Consider the following 18,990-nt stretch of genomic DNA (forward strand, 5'->3'; position numbering starts at 1 on the left):
CAATTGGTGGAGTTGTGAACTGATCCAAACATTCTAGAAAACAATTTGGTACTATGTCCAAAAGGCTATAAAACTGTACATACCTTTTGAGTCAGCAATCTACTACTAGGTTCACATCTCAAACAGATCAAAGAAAAAGGAAAAGAACCTAGGTGTACAAAAATATTTATAGCAGATCTTTTTGTATTGGAAAAGAATTGGAAATTGAGGAGATATTCATCAACTGAGGAATGACTGAACAAGTTTTAGCATATGATTTTGATAGGGTACTGATGGGAAATGATGAAGGGAGTGGTTTCAGAAAAACATGGCAAGACCTATATGAACTGATGCAAAGTAAAGTAAGGATATCATCATACACAGTAACAGCAATGCTGTAATGATGATCAACTGTGGAAAACTTCGATACTCTTATCAATGCAATAATCCAAGCCATTTCCAAAGGATTCATGATGAAAACATGCTATCCACCTCCAGAGTGAGAACTGATGAACTTTGAGTACAAATTGAAGTATACTTTTCTCACTTTCTTTATTTTTCTTGCTTTTTAAAATAAATGGCCAATATTGAAATATGTTTTGCATGGTTTTATATATCTGATATATATTGCTTGCCTTCTCAGTGCATCGGGGAGGGAGTAGGAGAGAGAGAATTTGGTACTCAAAATTTAAAAAGAAAAGAACGCTAAAAATAAATAAATGATAAATTTGAAAATTAAAAAAAACCCAAAACTGTATACAGAGAGTTAAAATGCTGGGGAACGCTAATGAAGTTTCATACCTAAAAAAATTCTCTCAATTTTCTGTAACCTGATGCTAAACTCTCCATCCCAGTAAGCAGGGACTTACTCCCACTTCAGACTTTCAGTGAGAGATAAAGTTTTAGGAAGTAAAAAACAAAACAAAACAAAATCATAAAACTTTTTCTAAGTGATTTCAGCCCTTGCCAGATTGGGATTATAGAGATAAAGTCAGAAAAGCAAAGAAATGAATACTACTATTTCCTATATTGTAGAATGGCATTATATGGCATTATAAACTACTTAGATATTAAATTTGTAATTGTAATCTATTATCTTTGCTGTAAATTGTGGGATGTATAATTTGAGGTGCTGGAAGCTAAGGGTCCTTGAGATAACTGAAATTATGAATGATAGCATTAATGACAGTAAATTCAGATTTTATTAGATTTTATCCTAAAATTAAATATAAAACTAAAGACAATTTTGATGTCTGATTCTCTATGGGAAAATCAGACCTTAAAAAAATGCACTTGATATTCGGCAAGAAGGATATATTTAGAAACTGTATGAATAAGAATTTAAAATGTAAGTATTCTATACTGGCTTTTTAATGCAATTAGTATAGAATGCCAAATGATAGATGAAGTGATTTACTACATGAGATGATTTGGGCATAGATTCAATGGAGCTGATGTTATTTTGACTGGCAAAAAGTTTTGTGGTTCATTTCAAAAATTCATAACATTGCTTAAGTTACTGTTAAAGACTCCTAGTTTTTCTTGTATTGTGATTTTTGGGAAATTGTTGTATAAGAAATGTTGTTAATTTGAAAACTGATACCTATAGGGTGATACAATTTTATTATTTGAAAATTAACTTCTTTTGATAGAGACTGCTGCCATTATGATTTTAAAAACCTGTCAAGAATTTAATTGGGTATATTTTGCCTAAAATGAATAATATTATAATTACTCAGAGTAGGGGAAACTGCCACAGACCTTGTAAATATCTAAGAAGTTCTTTGGGGATTTGCTAGATTTTTGGTTTCCTGGATCTTAATCCTTACTAAGGTCATAAATCTCATGAACTCTGTGAAAGAAGCTGCTGAAAGAATATTGTGAAGATCTAAAATAATGAAGCAGTTTAATAAGAAACTAAAATCTCTCATAAGTGAAGTAGATGGACTTGTGAATTTATTTTGTAAGGAGTGATTTTTATCTTATAGATTGTTTAGCCATTGCTTACAAAAATTATGTAAGTGCACCTGGAATAGTATTTAAAGTTATATCTTTAAGCCTACTTAGTGTCAACAGATCTAAGATTTAAAGATTTTGTTTTGGTTTTATGGTTTCATATGTTATACTTTCAGATATGGAAATCTATCAGACTCAAGGCCTACAGTAGCCAGTATTTTTCTGGGTTTTTTAATGAACTATTACATATTCACTATATGTGTATAATCATAGATCGTAATTATTTTCTTAATTTCTAACGATGAATGTTTGTTCCAAGATGGATTTGAACTAGAAAGAATGTATAAGATAGGGTTTATATGTGTTGCTAAGTGCTATTGCAACATGAGAAAAAAAATAATTATAGCTACACCTAAGCTGTTGTTAGTGAGGTAAAATCCCTTGGGATTGTAATTTTTTTTTTGCTTTTTGGAGAGGGAGGAAGGACAGTTTGTGGTTAAGTGACTTGCCCAAGGTTACAGGGCTAGTAAGTGTGTCAAGTGTCTGAGGCTGGATTTGAACTAAGGTCCTCCTGACTCCAGGGCTGTTGCTTTATTCACTGTGCCACCTAGCCACCCTGGGATTGTAATTTGATGTTGTTCTGAAGTTTAAAAAAAAAAATTTCAGGTATGATTGCCTGAATTTTCATTGAGTCAATAACCTATCATGTAAGGGAAAAACTAAATGCTATTCAAAGCGAGTGCGGTCTGAGAACTGTCAGGTAGATGTCTGTGCCTGGTAATGTTGAGAGGACAACCCTATACAGGTGAAGGGAGAATCCTCTTGACTTAGTTTCTCCATTGTATTATTTCCTTCTGAACAGGAAATTTTCCTTCCTGGTTAATTTTGAGCGCCTATGGTATTCCATGAATAATGTGGAACTTTTCTGCACAATTACCTGTTACAAAATAAAGGCAAACTATGACTCTTATCTGGACTCAGAGTTAAGGAAGCTTTATGCTTATGTCAAGTCAGTTGACACTGTTATAACAAGGTCCATCTTTTTTCCTTTCATAGGAAATTTTTAAAGAAGGGCAAGTAAATTATAAAAGTTTACATACATGAAGAATTTTCTTATTGCAATATTAAAGGTCTCTGAGTTACTATAATTGGTTGGAAGTATGAAAGATCTTGCTGTTTTTAATTTTTACTATTCTGAATTTGTTGTCACCAAGAGTTATACATTCATGTTTAAGATTAGGCCCTTAAAATATCTCATTCTTTCTAGGTGATTTGAGGATATTATATCCTCAAAGGTTAGATAGAACAATTAGGACAAAAATGTGATGGGACAAAGGTATAAAAGTTTTAAATTTTAATGTAGTAGAACATCACTTTGAGAAAAATAAGATTAAACTGTTTTCTCTAAGAACTAAGATATATACACATATATGATTGACTTTTGAGACAGATGATTTTAATTAGACCCCTATTTTACTCTAATAAGTATTAATTTGTTTAGTGTGATTTAATAGGGATAGTGACTATAGTGATATGCATACCTATTAATATACATTTAGCCAAACTAGTCAACTAATATAAATTTAGGAATTACATAAATTAATATATATTTACATGCATTATATTTAGGGATAATTAAGATAAATTCTTTCTTACAATAGGCCCCAAACTTTCAACTATAAGCTATAAGTTCACTAACCTGTTGTGAAGTTCTCTTGCCTAACCACAAGAATGCTGACTAGAGGACCTCCACCCTTTTGGCCTGTAGGACCAAGGCTAACATGGGTGAGAGGACAGCAGGACTCTAGACCTCTACCATCTTCTGCTTAATCACTGTGACCAAGCCCAACATGGGTGGGATATCATGATATGATATTAAGTCCCTCAACTTATTTTTGTGCCTCTGGATCACCCTCTCTTGCCCAACGTGAGGAGGGGACCACCTTATGAATACTTAGTCAGTGAAGATGATCCTTTCTTTGTTCATCCTGTGACCATCCATAGGGATGCTCATTTCTGGCTCTCCTAGAGGGTCAAAAACAATGTCTATCAACCAATGAAACTGTATTTTATTTTACTTTACCTCTTCTGTATATCTGGATATCAAGTACTATAATACTAAGACCCTGGGGGCAGGGGACATTTCAGATCATAAGGAAGATCTGAAGTCCATACCACATTTCACCTGTCAGATTGCTTAACATGACAAAACAGGAAAATGATAAATGCTGGAGAAGATGTGGAAAAATTGGAACACTAATGCATTTTTGGTGGAGTTGTGAATTGATTCAAACATTCTGGAGAGCAATTTGGAGCTATGCCCAAAGGGTCATAAAAAATGTGCATACCCTTTGACCCAGCAATACTACTTCTAGGCTATATCCCAAAGGGATCATAAAAGTGGGAAAAGGACCCATATGCACAAAAAATATTTATAGCAGTTCTTTTTGTGGTGGCAAAGAATTAGAAATCAAGGGGATGTCCATCAATCAGGGAATGGCTAAACAAGTTGCGGTATATAAATGTAATGGAATACTATTGTGCTATAAGAAATGAGGAGCCACGGACTTCATAATAACCTGGAGAGACTTATATAAACTGATAAACTGAGAGGAGCAGAACCAGGAGAACATTGTACACAATTACAGATACAACATAGCTGTGATAACTAACTTTGATAGACTGGGCTCCTCTCAGCAATGCAAGATTATAAGACAACTCCAAAAGACTCATGTTGGAAAGGATTATCCACATCCAGAGAAAGAGTTACAGAGTCTGAATGCAGATTAAGGCAAACTACTTGCTCTCCCTTTTTTGTTTTGTTTTGTTTCTTCTTTCTCGTTCATTCCATTGATTATAATCCTTCTTTATTACTTGACTAATGTTTAATGTGAAGGTATTTGTAGAAACTATATCAGATTGCATGCTTCCATGGGGTGGGGAGAGGGAGAAGATGGAGGGGGAGAAAATTTGGAACTCAAAAGCTTATGGAACTGAATGTTGTAAACTAAAAGTAAATTTAAAAAGTAAATTAAAAAGCTCTGAGGAAGGAAACAAATGCACTTGGGATTGAACTGAATAGGGCAAACTTCTGCAAAGGAAGGACTGCAGAGGAGAGGCTTCCTCATTCCGCATGGCATTTCTGAACAGAAAGAGAGATCCTGGGGGAGTCCTTCTGTTGCAAGGATGAAAGCTTGACGAGAAGTACTGTGTCCAGTAAATGGGACAGGGAGCAGGCAATGGTCCTTGCTGGGAGCAAAGAGAGCAGCCAGAACACATTGGCCACGAACCAGAGGTGGACCTTGGGCAGGGAGCTGAGCCTACATCCCCTACAGAAGATGAAGCGGTGAGCATCAACAGTTACCTCTTAGAATCCCATTTCTCCTTCAAAGCTCTGCTGGAGTACCACCTTCCAGAGGAAATCTTTTTTGATCCACTCCTCCCACCAGTTCCAAGTGCCCTCACTCTTCCCCAAATCTGAATTGATTCTATTTATTTCGTATATGCTTATATATATTATATATGTATGTATGTATGTATGTGTTATCTCCCCTGATTAAATGCAATGCCTTGAGGAGAACTGTTTGTCATTGTACCGTCAGTGCCTAGGGTAGCATCTGGCAGATGTTAAATACCTGCTTGTAGAATGAATAATTATCACTGATATCTAATCAACATGTACAAGGCAAAGCTTCCTATTTCAGAAGTGAAGGTTAAGTTGTGGCTTATTTCAAAACCCACCTACTTCTTCTATATGGTAGGGTAATTTGTGGATATGTGCATTCATGATCATGTGATCATATACCATTCATCCGACTGTAACTGGAATAGTGTGAATGTGATTCCATTGGGGTTCTTGTTCTAGGAAAGACACTGACAAACTGTATCATATAAAGAGGATAGTGACTAGGATAGTAAAGGTATTCAAAGTCATATCATATGAGAAATGATAGAGAATGGTTAGTCTGATGAACAGAAAACTTAGGGGAAACATGAGAGATGTCTGAAGGGCTGGATAAGCCCACGTGGAAAAAGGATTAGACATATTCTGTGTAGATCCAGAAGGGAGAACTAGCAGTAACTGGAGGGAGCTAGATGGAAATTGTTTTCAGTATAACATAAGGAAGACCTACCTAATCACTAGAAAGATCCCAAACTATCTTGTAAAGTAGTGAGGTATTTAAGCAGAAGCTAGAAGGTTACTTGTCAGGGATGCTGTAGAATAAATGCATGTATTAGATAGAGGCTGGGGTAGATGACTTGTCAGGTGCCTTTCCAATTCTAAGCTTTTATGACCCTTCAATATTTTTCTTCATTATATTTATATTGTGAATTAAAAGCTATGCTGGGCTGGAATATCTTTACTTTCAGTAATATGAATGATGCTTAAGACAAAATTGATATTTCAAATCTTTTCATCACGTAAGACCAACAAACAGGAGAAAGAAATAGCCAACATTCAGTAAGAAGGACAAATACTAAAATGTTTCCAAAAACAGGTTTTTCCAATCTAAAGTATAAGAAACCTATTGTTTCTTAGTATTAAGTTATGTTGTTGTCTGATACTATTTATAACAAGTGAATAAATAAAAGATTATTTTCAGTTTTCTCACCTGACCTCCTTCTGGGGGTGGATGGTGTTGACCAAACATTGGTGGAACAGGAGTGCCACATTCTTGACAGAAAAGAGTGAAAGGGTCACATGGGCGAGTAGTTAAACAATTTGCACACCTAAAAAACAAGGGTTTATTAGTTGAATGTATCTTATAGTTCAATGTTAAGAATATGAAAAAATAAGCAATCATGATCATAAGATACTTTTAAAATGTTTATGACTAAATCTATAACCTCTTCCAAACTATAATTGTGCATTCAAAATAGATATAGGGAGATTAAGGTGTTCACTGGCCAAAACATTAGACCAAAGCACTGAGGCTTATACACTAACAGATATTTACAATAAAGACAGGAATGTGGGCTAGTAGGATGGAATACATTGACCTTACCTCCTTAATTTACATTTTATTCTGGCTCAAATTACTTTGTAGTGAGGAGCAGGTAGGTGGTGCACCAGCCCTGGAGTCAGGAGGACCTGAGTTCAAATTTGACCTCAGACACTTGACAGATACACTTACTAGTTGTGTGACCTTGGGCAAGTCATTTAACCCCAATTGCCCTGTTGTCCCCGCTCCAAAAAACAAATAAACAAATAAATTACTTTGTAGCAAAGCCAGGGAGGATCTTGGGAATACATAAGATTGCCAAAATCCATTTGATAGTTATCTGTAAGAAAAGGCTTTGATTCATGCCCAGATAGGAAAAAAAAAAGACTTAGACTGGGGACATGATGCCTGTCTTTTATTAGCTGGCTATGAGGATTATGAGCCCCAAACTATCAGCCAGTCCTTATCAGAGGAAGGTTGTAGCTACTATGTCCTAGCACACTGAAGCTTGCCTTTCCTTTAAGAGATAAACCCACAAGACAGGAGCAGTGAGCAATGCCCAAGAAAGAGACACTAAGATTAGCTAGGAGTAACACACCACTAGAGACTACACAACACACCACAATAAGACCATCAAGAGCCACACACAGTAAAAAGGTACGGGGAGGATTAAGGGCACAAGTGGACAGAGTAGCCTTGGAGAAGAGAAAGGCCACCTCTTCAGAGACTGAAGGAGGAGGGTTTTGACATGGAGAACAGGTGAAAAGAGGGAGTTCATAATAGATAGCAACTATATTCTTAGTTTGGTAAAAGGACCGCCTGCACTCTAGCTGTTCTCTTTAGCCCCACCAGTCTGCCTCTTTATATCCCAGTCTTTGGTAGGTGAGTTTTCACCTTATTCTGCCCCAAACCTGGTCCGCTTGTCACTTTACAGCCATTTCTAGACCATGCTGTTCCGGCATCTACTACTTCATGGCCTCTTGTCCCTGAGACACTGAGTTCTGACAGATGAGCTTTTTTGCCTTATTTCAACCGGAAGCAGACCTCCATATCACTTCCCAGCCATTTTCAAACCACTTGGCTTAACGTGCATTCCCTCCCAGCTTCCCTTTATGTAATGTCTTACTCTCTTAGAATATAAGTTTCTTTAGGGCAGGCATTGTTTTTCTTACTTGCATTTGTATCCCCAGTGCTCATAGTAAGTGCTTAATAAACTTTTTATCATTCATTCATTCATAAGCCTCTCTAGGCCTCAGTTTCCTCATATGTAAAATGAGAAGTTGGTAAAACTCTTATTGATTTTTTAGAAGCTGAAGGATTCTTCTATTCCCAAGGCTAATAATTATCCATTTCTTTCATAATGATTCCCAACCCTAGGTCTTTCGCTCACATAAAATGGCAAAATTCTGAAATTTTAATTTTAGTTCATATGGGTATATTCCATATAATGCTTTCAGAAGGAGCAGTAAACTCATGAAATCAAACAAACAATTGCTATTGCAAAACAGTTTGGGAATAATGAAAGCATGTCAAATATAGTTTCCCCTATAAAATTTAAGTCTTACAAAACTTAGAAACACAGGGGTGGAAATATAAATATGCTTTTCATTCATTAATTTGTTCAACAAATATGGATTAATCAGCATATACTAAGCACTGTGAGAAACATAAAGAATATTCAAGCAATCAAACATAAACATTTATTGAGTCTCTACTATATTCCAGCTGCTGTACTAGGTTTGGGGGGGTACAAAGATTAAAATAATATTCAGTGCCCCTAAGGAAAAAATATGTATATGTATATATACACATTATGTAAGCATTTATAAATAAGTACAAATAATGGGGGAGGCACTAACTGATGGGGAGGGTCAAGGAAGGCTTCAAGTGGATTTGATGTGTAAACTGAATTTTGAGGGAAATGAGGGATTTGAGGAGGAAGTGTGTTACAGGAGCAGAAAACAGAACATGAAGCACAGATGGGAAATGGTACAGCATGAATGAAGAACAGCAAGAAGACCATTTTGGCTGTACAGAAGAATATGTGGTGAGGGCGGCTAGGTGGCACAGTGAATAGAGCACCAGCCCTGGGGTCAGGAGGACCTGAGTTCAAATCCGACCTTAGACACTTAACACAAAACTAGCCATGTAACCTTGGGCAAGTCACTTAACCCCAATTGCCCTGCCTTCCCTCTCCAAAAAAGCAAAAAAAAAAAAAAAAAAGAAGAAGAATATGTGATGGTATATAATCTATAAGACTAGAAGGAAGATTGGAGTCACATTGTAAAGGGCTTTAAATGCCATGTTGTTGTTTAGTTGTCTTATCTGATTTTTAGTGACCCCATCTAGGGTTTTCTTAGCAAAGATAGGGTAGTGGTATGCCATTTCTTTCTCCAGATCATTTTACATACGAGGAAACTGAGGCAAACAGGATTAAGTGCCCAGGGTCACACAGCTAGTAAGCGTCTGAGGTTGCATTTGAATTTAGGTCTTCTTGACTCCAAGCCCAGGACTGTGCCACCTAACTACTCACTAAATGCCATAGGAGTTTGCATTTGATTCCTGAGGAAAGACAGTTTAGTGAGCAAGGCAGTGCTTTAGGAATTCTACTTTGGCAACTGCATAGAATATGGGGCAAGGAGATCAATTAAGAGGTTCCAGCAAAAATCCAGGTAAGAAAAGATGAGGACCTGAACTAGAATCATAGTCACGTGACTAAAAAAGGGCTGGAATGCCAGAGATTTGTAGGGTATGTAGGGTGAGTGTGAATAGGGAGTCAAAGATAACTCTGAGGTTGGGAACACGTTTGACTAGAATAATGGTAATCCCAACATAGGGGAGCTGTGAAGATGAGTGGGTTTTGTGGGAAAAGAGTTTTGTTTTAGATATGTTGAATTTAAGATACCTAACTATAACATCCAGTTCAAAATGTCCAATAGAAAGTTTGTGATGTGAGACCAGAGCTAGGAATAGGTATGTCTCTACTTTGGGCTGGTTTAGGTAAATGACTGGTTACTTCTAACTACCTTGCCCTGCCGTCAAGAGGAAGAGTCCCATAATTTCAGGTTCCTCATTGTTTCGATGTTTGTACTAAGTCCAGAGAAAAAGATAAGAAAATGCTTTTGTCACTGCCTTTGTTAATTAAGAATAAAATAAGTTTTATCTTTATTAAGGCATGACCTTAAAATCTGATTATAATCAAATAGAAAAAAAATGATAAATCTTCATTAAAACCATTAAGAAAATATTAATTTACCATTGGCATCTAGCTATCAATAAAAGAACAAGACAATGACATCTGCAATTACTACAACAATCCTGAGCCAAAATCTTTAGGTGACTAGATTGCTGTTCTTTAAAAAAAATCTCTAGAAATTAACATTGCTATTCACAACAATAATAAATTATATTTATAGAGAGCTTTTGCAATTTGCAGAGCACCTTCATCATAAAAACCTTGTAAAACAGAGATGCAATTATTATTTTTATCCTGATTTTCAGGAGATTTAACCAACTGTGATTTCATTGGTATAGACAACTCCCATTGAGAAAATTTTCTCTACTAATACAGATTTACTGGGCTTTCTCCATCCATCCTGATGAATATTTGGCCACTGGACCCAGATAGCTCTAGAGGAGAAAGTGAGGCTGGTGACTATGTACAGCCCTCCCTCACTTAAATCCAAGTCAATTGCAAGTCATGTCATCATCTCCTTGATGTCATGGTCCTCTTTGAGAACAAAGGACAAACCACAATACACACAGATAACCTGCTCTACAATTCAGCTGTGTGGGCACAGAGAGAGGTAAGTGCTTTGGCTAGGGCACATAGCCATCAGGCTTAGGGGTACAACTTAAAGCACTAAGTCCTGAAGGTTGTGTCTCTATCCACTAAGCTATGCTGCCTTTCATCACCATTTGACCACTGGGAGAACAGAGGCTGCCAGACTTTAGGGGACTTGTCCAAGGTCACACAAAATTTTAGGGGGGGAGTCTGCAATCCAAACCAGGTAGTAGGACTCTAGGTCTACAGATGTTTCCTTCTACTGCTTCTCATTAAAAACAACAACACAATAATATGTTTTTATCAAATCTATGTAACCAATGAAGTAGAGGGTTTAGGTGTTAATAAGAATAATTCAAAGGAGAGGAATTCTTTTATATGGAAAGCTCTAAATAAGATTTTGGTTATGTGGTTAATTGCTTTGCTATTTCTTTTTTTTGAAAGGGCAATTGGGGTTAAATGATTTGCCCAAGGTCACACAGCTAGTAAGTGTGTCAAGTATCTGAGGCCATATTCAAACTCAGGTCCTCCTGACTCCAGGGTCGGTGCTCTATTCACTGTGCTACCTAGCTGCCCCTTTGTTATTTCTTTCCACACATGAAGAGACACAATCTTCCAAAGATCCTCAGAATACTGAAAAATGATATTAAACCCCTGGCAAATGAGGACACTATGATTTCTAGAATTCCCAACAACAATTTCCTAAAAGGTCAATCTACTGTCTACTTTATCACTTAGGTCCTTTAAAGTAGGGGCTGTGTACTAGTACAAATAACCACTAGACAGGACACTACTTCAGTTTATCTTAAAGGGAGTTTGTCTTAGGATCCATTTCTATCTCAGCAACTAATTTACTTAGCAATCTGAACATATAGTTAGCATTTCTTACAGGGATACATACAGCAATGTTGGATAGTGAGCCCCATAAATTGTTATAAGGAGAATGCAAAAAAGGTACCTAGGCCAGGAAGGTCACTCCACATAGGGCCTAGATGTCCCCAAATGGGGTAATGAATGCTCTAGTGGGGTTAAGACCCTGCCTTTACTATACCCCAAATTCTCTTCTTTAAAATAAGCATGATTTATATTACTACCTCCCTAGCTATTAGAAAGTTAGATAAAACCTTTAAAGTACTTTAGCTCCCCAGCATTAACAGAATTAATGAACAAGAAACATATATTTTGGACATGGGTGATACAGGAATTTGTTTTGCTTGACTATGCATATTTATCACAATTTTTTTGAATTTTTTTTTAATTGAGAGGAGGAGGGAGTGAAAATAAATTGTGAAAATGATAGAATGGAAGCTCCTTGAGGGCACGGGCTTTTTTTGCTTTTGTGTTTTTGTTCCCAAGGATCATCTGCACAGTGCTTTACACATAACAAATTCTTGTAAAATATTTTTTCATTCAGTGTAAAAAAAAAAAAAGAATTTCAGCACTAAGTAGGATCTATTATGGGCAGCTAGGTGGTTCAGTGCATAGAGTTCCAGGCCTTGAGTCAGGAAGACTCATCTTCCTGAGTTCAAATCCGACTTCAGACACTTACTAGATGTGTGACCCTGGGCTTGTCACTTAACCCTGTTTGCTTCAGTTTCCTCATCTGTAAAATGTGCTGAAGAAGGAAATGGCAAACCATTCCAGTATCTCTGCCAAGAAAACTCCTAAAATAGGGTCACAAAGAGTTGGACATGACTGAAAAAAAACTGAATAACAACAAAGGATCTTTTATAGCTGAGGCAGTTATTTAAAACTATACTAAGTTTTAAGTATCACAAAATGATGTTTTTGTTGTATCTTTCCCTCAAGTTTGTCACTATCCTTTGCCATTGCTAAAAGCTAAGAATAAAGAGAAAGTTCTACTTACTTGAAAAAGTTTGTTGCTTTATTAATTCTCTGGACTTGGGCACTGGTTAGCCTTTTCTGGCCGTTCACGCACGGTGAATTAATAAGCTAAACAAACAGAGATGTTTATTTATTGTTTTAGTATAACACTATGAAGACCGGCTGAAAGCAAAATTCTATCCTCTCATCTAAAAAAAGGTCCAGGAGTTATAAAATAATCTTAGCCCCAAACTCCAAGTATAGCTTTGGAACATCTAACTAGAGTTTAATTGCAAATACAATGCCTGCATTTGAGGAAGAGATTTTACAATAAAAAAAAATGCTTTTTGACCCAGAGATCCCACTACTAGGCCTATATCCTAAGGAGAGCAACTGTAGAAATAAAGGCCCCATCTATACTAAAATATTCTTAAGGGACCTTTTTGTGGTAGTAAAAAAATTAGAAACAAAGAGCATACCCATAAATTGCAGGGAAAGCTGAACAAACCAGTATATAATCCAACATTATTAGGTAACAAGACATGATAAATAGGAAGGATTCAGAGAAACATGGGATATACGAAATGATGCAGCCTGAAGCAAACAGATGCAGGGAACAATGTGGTTAATGACTGATGTACATGATAAGAATACTAAAAGGAAGCTGAACTCCAAGTAACTATAAAGACCAATCTTGTGCCCAGAAAAGAGATAATGGACCAAAGAGTTCTCCTCTCATCAGAAAGGTGGAGATTATAGGGCACAATGTTACACATGTTGTCAGACATAGTTTGGCACTATATTAGATATTTTATTTAACTGGTTTTTCTTTGTTCCAAGGAAAGGTTCAGTGTTGGTGGAGGGGGAGTGGGGTAGGAGTGTAGTGGTATATGTAGAAATGATTGTTATATGTAAGATGAATAAAACAGATTTTTTTAAATGCCTTGAATTAACTAACCAGCAGCTTAGTATTAAAATGCTTCACCGATATCTGGTTTTTTTTTTTTTTTTAAGATTTTATCCCAAAGAAATTTAGTAAACAAATCAGTACGAAGCACCTCAACTCACTGCTACTCTTGGGAAACATGGTGTGTTCTAGTTTCTTGGTGCTTCTGTGTCATCCCTAGTCATTGTTCATATATTCTGACTTAAATGTAAGCATGTCTCTTTGGAAGCTGCTAAAATGCCACAAGTTACCATAAAGTCTTCAGTGTGTTATTAGAGCCAATTTGCTAAAGTATAACTTGGTAGTCCCATGTTTGAGGAAGAATGGAGAAAATCTTTCATTGACCTGAAGCACAGCAGTGGGAAAAATAATTTTTGCAACAGACCCTGACCTCAACAAACATTAATTACTCATTATGTACCAGGCATTGCCCTAAGCAATGGAAATACAAATTAAAAAACAAGGGGCAGCTAGGTGGTGCAGTGAATACAGCACCAGTCTTGGAGTCAGGAGGACCTAAGTTCAAATCTGGCCTCACACACTTAACACAAAAACTAGCCATGTAACCTTGGGCAAGTCACTTCGCCCCAATTGCCCTACCTTCCCCCCTCCAAAAAAAAAATCAACAAATTAAAAAACTAAAGTCATCCCTGGTCACAGGAGCTTGTGCTCCCCTAAACTGACAATATATTACATAATAGATATCCTTAAGGGACTTGCTTAAAAGAATATGTAAGGATGATTTGTTTTTTTTTAAAGCATATTAATTATAAACGTTGCTTAAGAAGTATTTAATAAAGAACAAAGGTTATCTTTTTAAGCATTTTATGCAATCCTTTAAAAACATTTTTGTATTATTAATTTGTATTCTCTATGAAAAAACCCTTTGCATTACACATAGTAGGTATTTAATAAATATTTTTTTAACTGAACTGAACTATGTTGTTATATAAAGGCAAACTTCATCAAAGGTCCTCAGTAATCATAACAAAATGCAAATTAGCAGAGTCTGAATTAATAAAGTACAGCTGTATATTCAAATATTGGGTATAGGAAAGTAGTTTACAATAGTGATTTGTTGTACTATTTAAAATGTCTGACATGTGAAGTACTACAAACAGTTAAGGTAACAGGAAATTTAAAAATTAGAACCATAAATGTTTCTTTTACCTGGGATTGAAAATTGGATTGTGTAAAAACTGGCTCTTCTTGGCAAGATGGGGTTTTCATTGGATTTTCTGGGGAAAGACAAACTCACAAAGATTTATTTTCAGTTCTAGCTTCTCCTTTGAAGTCTAAAATGACAATATATCATTGTTTTATGGACAGTGATAATTATACATAACCACAAAATTATTTTTAATGAAGAACCATCACCACCATATCCTTTCTTTAAAATCGCAATTGTGAAAAAGTACAGTTTTGGGTGAATTTAAGAGTATGACTCAAAGTTAGAACTTTCTTTTCTGAGCATTATTCCCACATTTGTTCATATGATGAATTAATGCATTATTGTGGCTTTGAAACACTAGACCTAGTCTTAATTATATCATACCATACCTTGGCGTTTAATTCCAGCATTATGATCAGGTTTATTTTCAACATTTATATCTCTTTTTTCAAGTTTTGATGCTAAAATTTCATTTTTCAGTTCCTAAGAATGAAAAGATTATACATCAATAATTCTATTGTAACTATCAAACATTTTACTATATAAAATTAAAAGTTACTATAGGAAAAGAATAATAGTTAAAACCTGCTACTTACGGGCAGCTAGGTGAGACAGTGAATAAAGCACCAGCCCTAGAGTCAGTACCTGAGTTCAAATCTGGCCTCAGACACTTGATCACGCTTACTAGCCATGTGACCTTGAGCAATTCACTTAATCCCAATTGCCCTGCCTTCTGCCTCCAAAAAAAAAAAGAAAAGAAAAAACAAAAATCTGCTACTTAAAATTACCTAAAGCAATTTATACAGGATAATTTTAAAAAACAGTTTAAAAGTTCACTACATCATACCAACTATATGAAACCTAGAGGTTTATATTAATTATACCAAGTCATAAAGACAATAGGGCAGAGCAGCAGAAGAAGAATCAGAACTAGCTGTAAACAAGACCAATGTGGTAGATAGCTAGGCATAAAAGTAAGATGCCACAAATAGAAGGGGTGGAGAAAGCAATTAGTACAGACGAAGAGTTATTAATCTGTGACGAACAACCCCCCCAGATAGTCTACAGATAGGTTTCAGAAAGTCTATTAACTTGTATGGAAAAAAAAAATTACATCCTGATTTTCACTAATGAATATAGGTAACAAAGAACATTTTGAGAAAAGGGTCCACTAAGGCTTCACTGGACGGTCAAAATCAGTGGTGTCAAACCCAAATAGAAATACGGATCACTAATTCACACATAAGGATACCTGCAGGCCACATTTTGATGTAGTTTTAAAATGTAATGTTATCTATATTTTTTAAAATATTATTTGTTTTGCTAAATATTTCCCAAATATATTTTAATCTGGTTTGGGCTGCATTAAGAAGTGTCATGGGTCACATGTAGGCCACATGTTAGTTATTTCAGAGAGAAACCACAAAGCTGGAGTCTGGGTTATCAGGTTAATTTTGGTGCACCTGCTTTGTGGACACAGCTGTATCAAATGATAAGCTATCAGTCACAAAGTCCAGACTCTAGTCTCTGCCTGGTCCTTCAGTAGAAGCCTGAATCGTTACCTTGACCATATACTTGGACTCTGCTTCTTCTTGTGCCCTTGCTCCTAACCTGGATCTCTAGAGACTGATCTGATACATTCCACAGGGACACAACTGAAGGCAAGAGTTGTCTGCCCTCTGTCTTGGTTTTAAGGATCTTTCATGGTGTCAGCATGTAAGTCCTAGAAAGTGTGCTGCTATCCAGAATGAGAGAAGGCAAGACATCTGTGATTCTAGAATGAAGAAAAGACAGGTTTTTGAGGAAGTCAACCAGTTCTTAAGAGTTTGACTTCCTATAAAGAATAACTATAACTAAAATTCACTAAGTAGAATATTTTGGCTAGAGTATAAATTGGGTATAGGAGAAACTGTGAAAGGTGAGGCTAGAAAAATAGTCTAGATCCACATAAAGGAAGGCTTTGAATACCAGGGTTAGGCATTTAGACTTTATTCTTTATGTGATGAGGAATGTATTTGAACTGGGAAGTAATATTAAGTGATACTGTAAGGAAATCAATCTAGGGGTTGGTATGTAAGGTGGTGTAATGGCAAGCGAAGGAGTACTTAGTGCCTTGTTTCAGCTATTTAATTACTTAGCACCTTGTTTCACTTCAAGTTTCTTTTGAGCCTTGCCCATGATTATATCAAATCTTTGTTAAGAAACAGAACTTGTGAAACCCACAGTAGGAGGAACTTGCTGACGCAACAGGAAGGGGAGGAACAGGGAAGAGGTAATGACCATATATAAGGAGAAGCTCAAGCTGGGAAAGGGCAGAACTGAGAAGGGGAACTTTGTGGTGGCTAGGCACTCTATTTGTCCATGTTGATTTTTGTTTGTGATACTTTGTATAGAAGCCCTGGGACCTTACTGGAAGCCCTGAAAGAGGATTTTCTGGTTGTCTGTTTACAGAAGTCCTGGAGGCGGGTTTTGGAGGTTCAAGGACTATACTGACAATTTGTGTTGAGATCTCAGACTTTGTTTGGGGGGTCTGTGTTGATTTCACAGGCAGACAGTGAATTGATGATAGTACCAGCAACGTGCATGAATGTTGTTTTGGCTATGTTAAGCTTTGTCTTCCCAGAAACAGAAACTGTGAAGGAATTGAGGAGGACTGGAGACTGTGAGCTTCAATATGGAATGGGAACTGGATAAGGAACTGAGAATTGCCCACCTTTGAATCCAAGTGGCAGCTCGGTAAATTCAGGCAAAAACTGGGACCATGCAAGAGGAATCATGGAATCTGGGAGCCAGCCTTGAGTCAAGATAAAAAGACCTCTCTTGGGTACTTGATGCTGACTGAGAAGATCATGATTTACTGTGGCCTAGGGGTGGGAGAACTTTGTACTCTGTACCTTGTAACTTTTTTTTATGCCTTTTTTTTGGGAGGGTAGTTGGGGTTAAGTGACTTGCCCAAGGTCACACGGTTAGTAAGTGTTAAGTGTCTGAGGCCAGATTTGAACTCAGGTTCTCCTGACTTCAGGGATGGTGCTCTATTCACTGTCACCTAGCCACCCCTCCTTGTACTTTTTAAGGATGATTGGAAACTAATCTCCAATCAAGAAGAAAAAAAACCTTTTTGACTGAGAGATTAAGACAAGGTGACCTAGAGGTGGAGAACTTTGACCTTTGTACTTTGTATTCCTTAAGGAGTCTTGCTCCTTAAGGATGACTGAGTTAGGGACTTACTAAATGATATCTTTTGTTTAAAACTATGTGGCCACTTTGGTGAAAACCATGCAGCCACTTTAGTGATAAGTTGTTATGTTATAACATTGTGAATGCTGTACTTTGGTTTCTGTGAATATTTTGCTTTAGTTCACTGCTGAATAAATAGAGAGTTCACTATACTATGTGATCAGAACCTTAAAGCTGTTCACAGCAGCAGTCCTCTGGAGAGTTGATCATGCTTGGCTTTACAGGTGGATCAGAGGGAAAACAGCAGAAGGGACACCAGTTAGGAAAATATTACAGCATAAGACATATAGTAACAAAGGTCAGATCTATGCTGCTGACATTAGAAACAGAAAGGAACTGACAGATTAAAATGTAGTTGTGAAGGAAAAAAATCAGGATTTGGAGACTACCTTTATTAAAACTTGCCTGATTTTCAAAGTTTTTGAAAATATTTTCATCATCGTCTTCTTGAAAAGAAGTAACATTCACACTTGTTGGCTCATAGTCTACCTGAAATATCTTTGTTACAATGCCACTTTCCCTGCAGTCTCTGAAAATTAATAGACAAAAGTGTTTTTTTTAACAGAAAGGCAGAAAAGATATCTGCAATAAACATTTCTAGTTCAGCTATTTAATTACTGAAACACACTGACAAAATGGAAATATTGTATGGATTAATTTCTGCTTTCTTTCCTTACCATTTACTTGTGGTCAAGTGAAAATATCAATAGCCTATAGCCTATTTTATCACCAAATATTAGGCTGCCTATACATATCATTCATACTATATTATGAAAATTCATTCTTTTGACTAAAATTATCATCCAATGTGATTCAACAAGGGTTTCTTTACCAAGATCAAGTAAAACAATAAGTTTTAAAGTAAGGGTTATATACATGAACATATGGCTTAAATGGATCCATTTTAATAAAAACATCAATATTTTAGTTATGGTTAAATCTGATGCCTCTGATTTCTTTACATAAACATTGAAAGATAAATGAAAACTATTTTGGTAGAGATGTTAATATGGTATCTCAAGACAGAAAATAATATCTTCTGACTAGAGAATAAATTGCTAGTTCTTGAAGTGTTAGTAAAAGTCTGAGTAAAGTCTATTAAAATTGTCACATTTATCTATTATCATGCCTTTTTATTTGCCTATGTGAC

General features: G+C 36.2%; 1 protein-coding gene across 2 annotated transcripts in view; it reads right to left on the bottom strand.

Moving 5' to 3' along the window:
• Nucleotides 1-18,990, bottom strand: part of DZANK1 (double zinc ribbon and ankyrin repeat domains 1) — a 135,410-nt gene that overhangs the window by 99,510 nt on the left and 16,910 nt on the right. The window contains exons 4-8 of one of the 2 annotated variants that reach the window (XM_069075472.1): nt 18,246-18,369; nt 14,993-15,086; nt 14,603-14,670; nt 12,530-12,615; nt 6,549-6,666 (exon numbers count right to left, since the gene is read on the bottom strand). In XM_069075472.1, the coding sequence (XP_068931573.1) occupies nt 6,549-6,666; nt 12,530-12,615; nt 14,603-14,670; nt 14,993-15,086; nt 18,246-18,369 (490 nt within the window). Of the gene's footprint in view, nt 1-6,548; nt 6,667-12,529; nt 12,616-14,602; nt 14,671-14,992; nt 15,087-18,229; nt 18,370-18,990 lie in introns of both variants that reach the window. The other variant, XM_069075473.1, reaches the window with a different exon arrangement.

The sequence above is a fragment of the Petaurus breviceps genome, unplaced genomic scaffold (genome assembly GCF_028583685.1).
Source record: "Petaurus breviceps papuanus isolate PSGF00001 unplaced genomic scaffold, PetGlider_PUasm1.0 90919, whole genome shotgun sequence".
NCBI classification, from domain to species: Eukaryota; Metazoa; Chordata; class Mammalia; order Diprotodontia; family Petauridae; genus Petaurus; species Petaurus breviceps.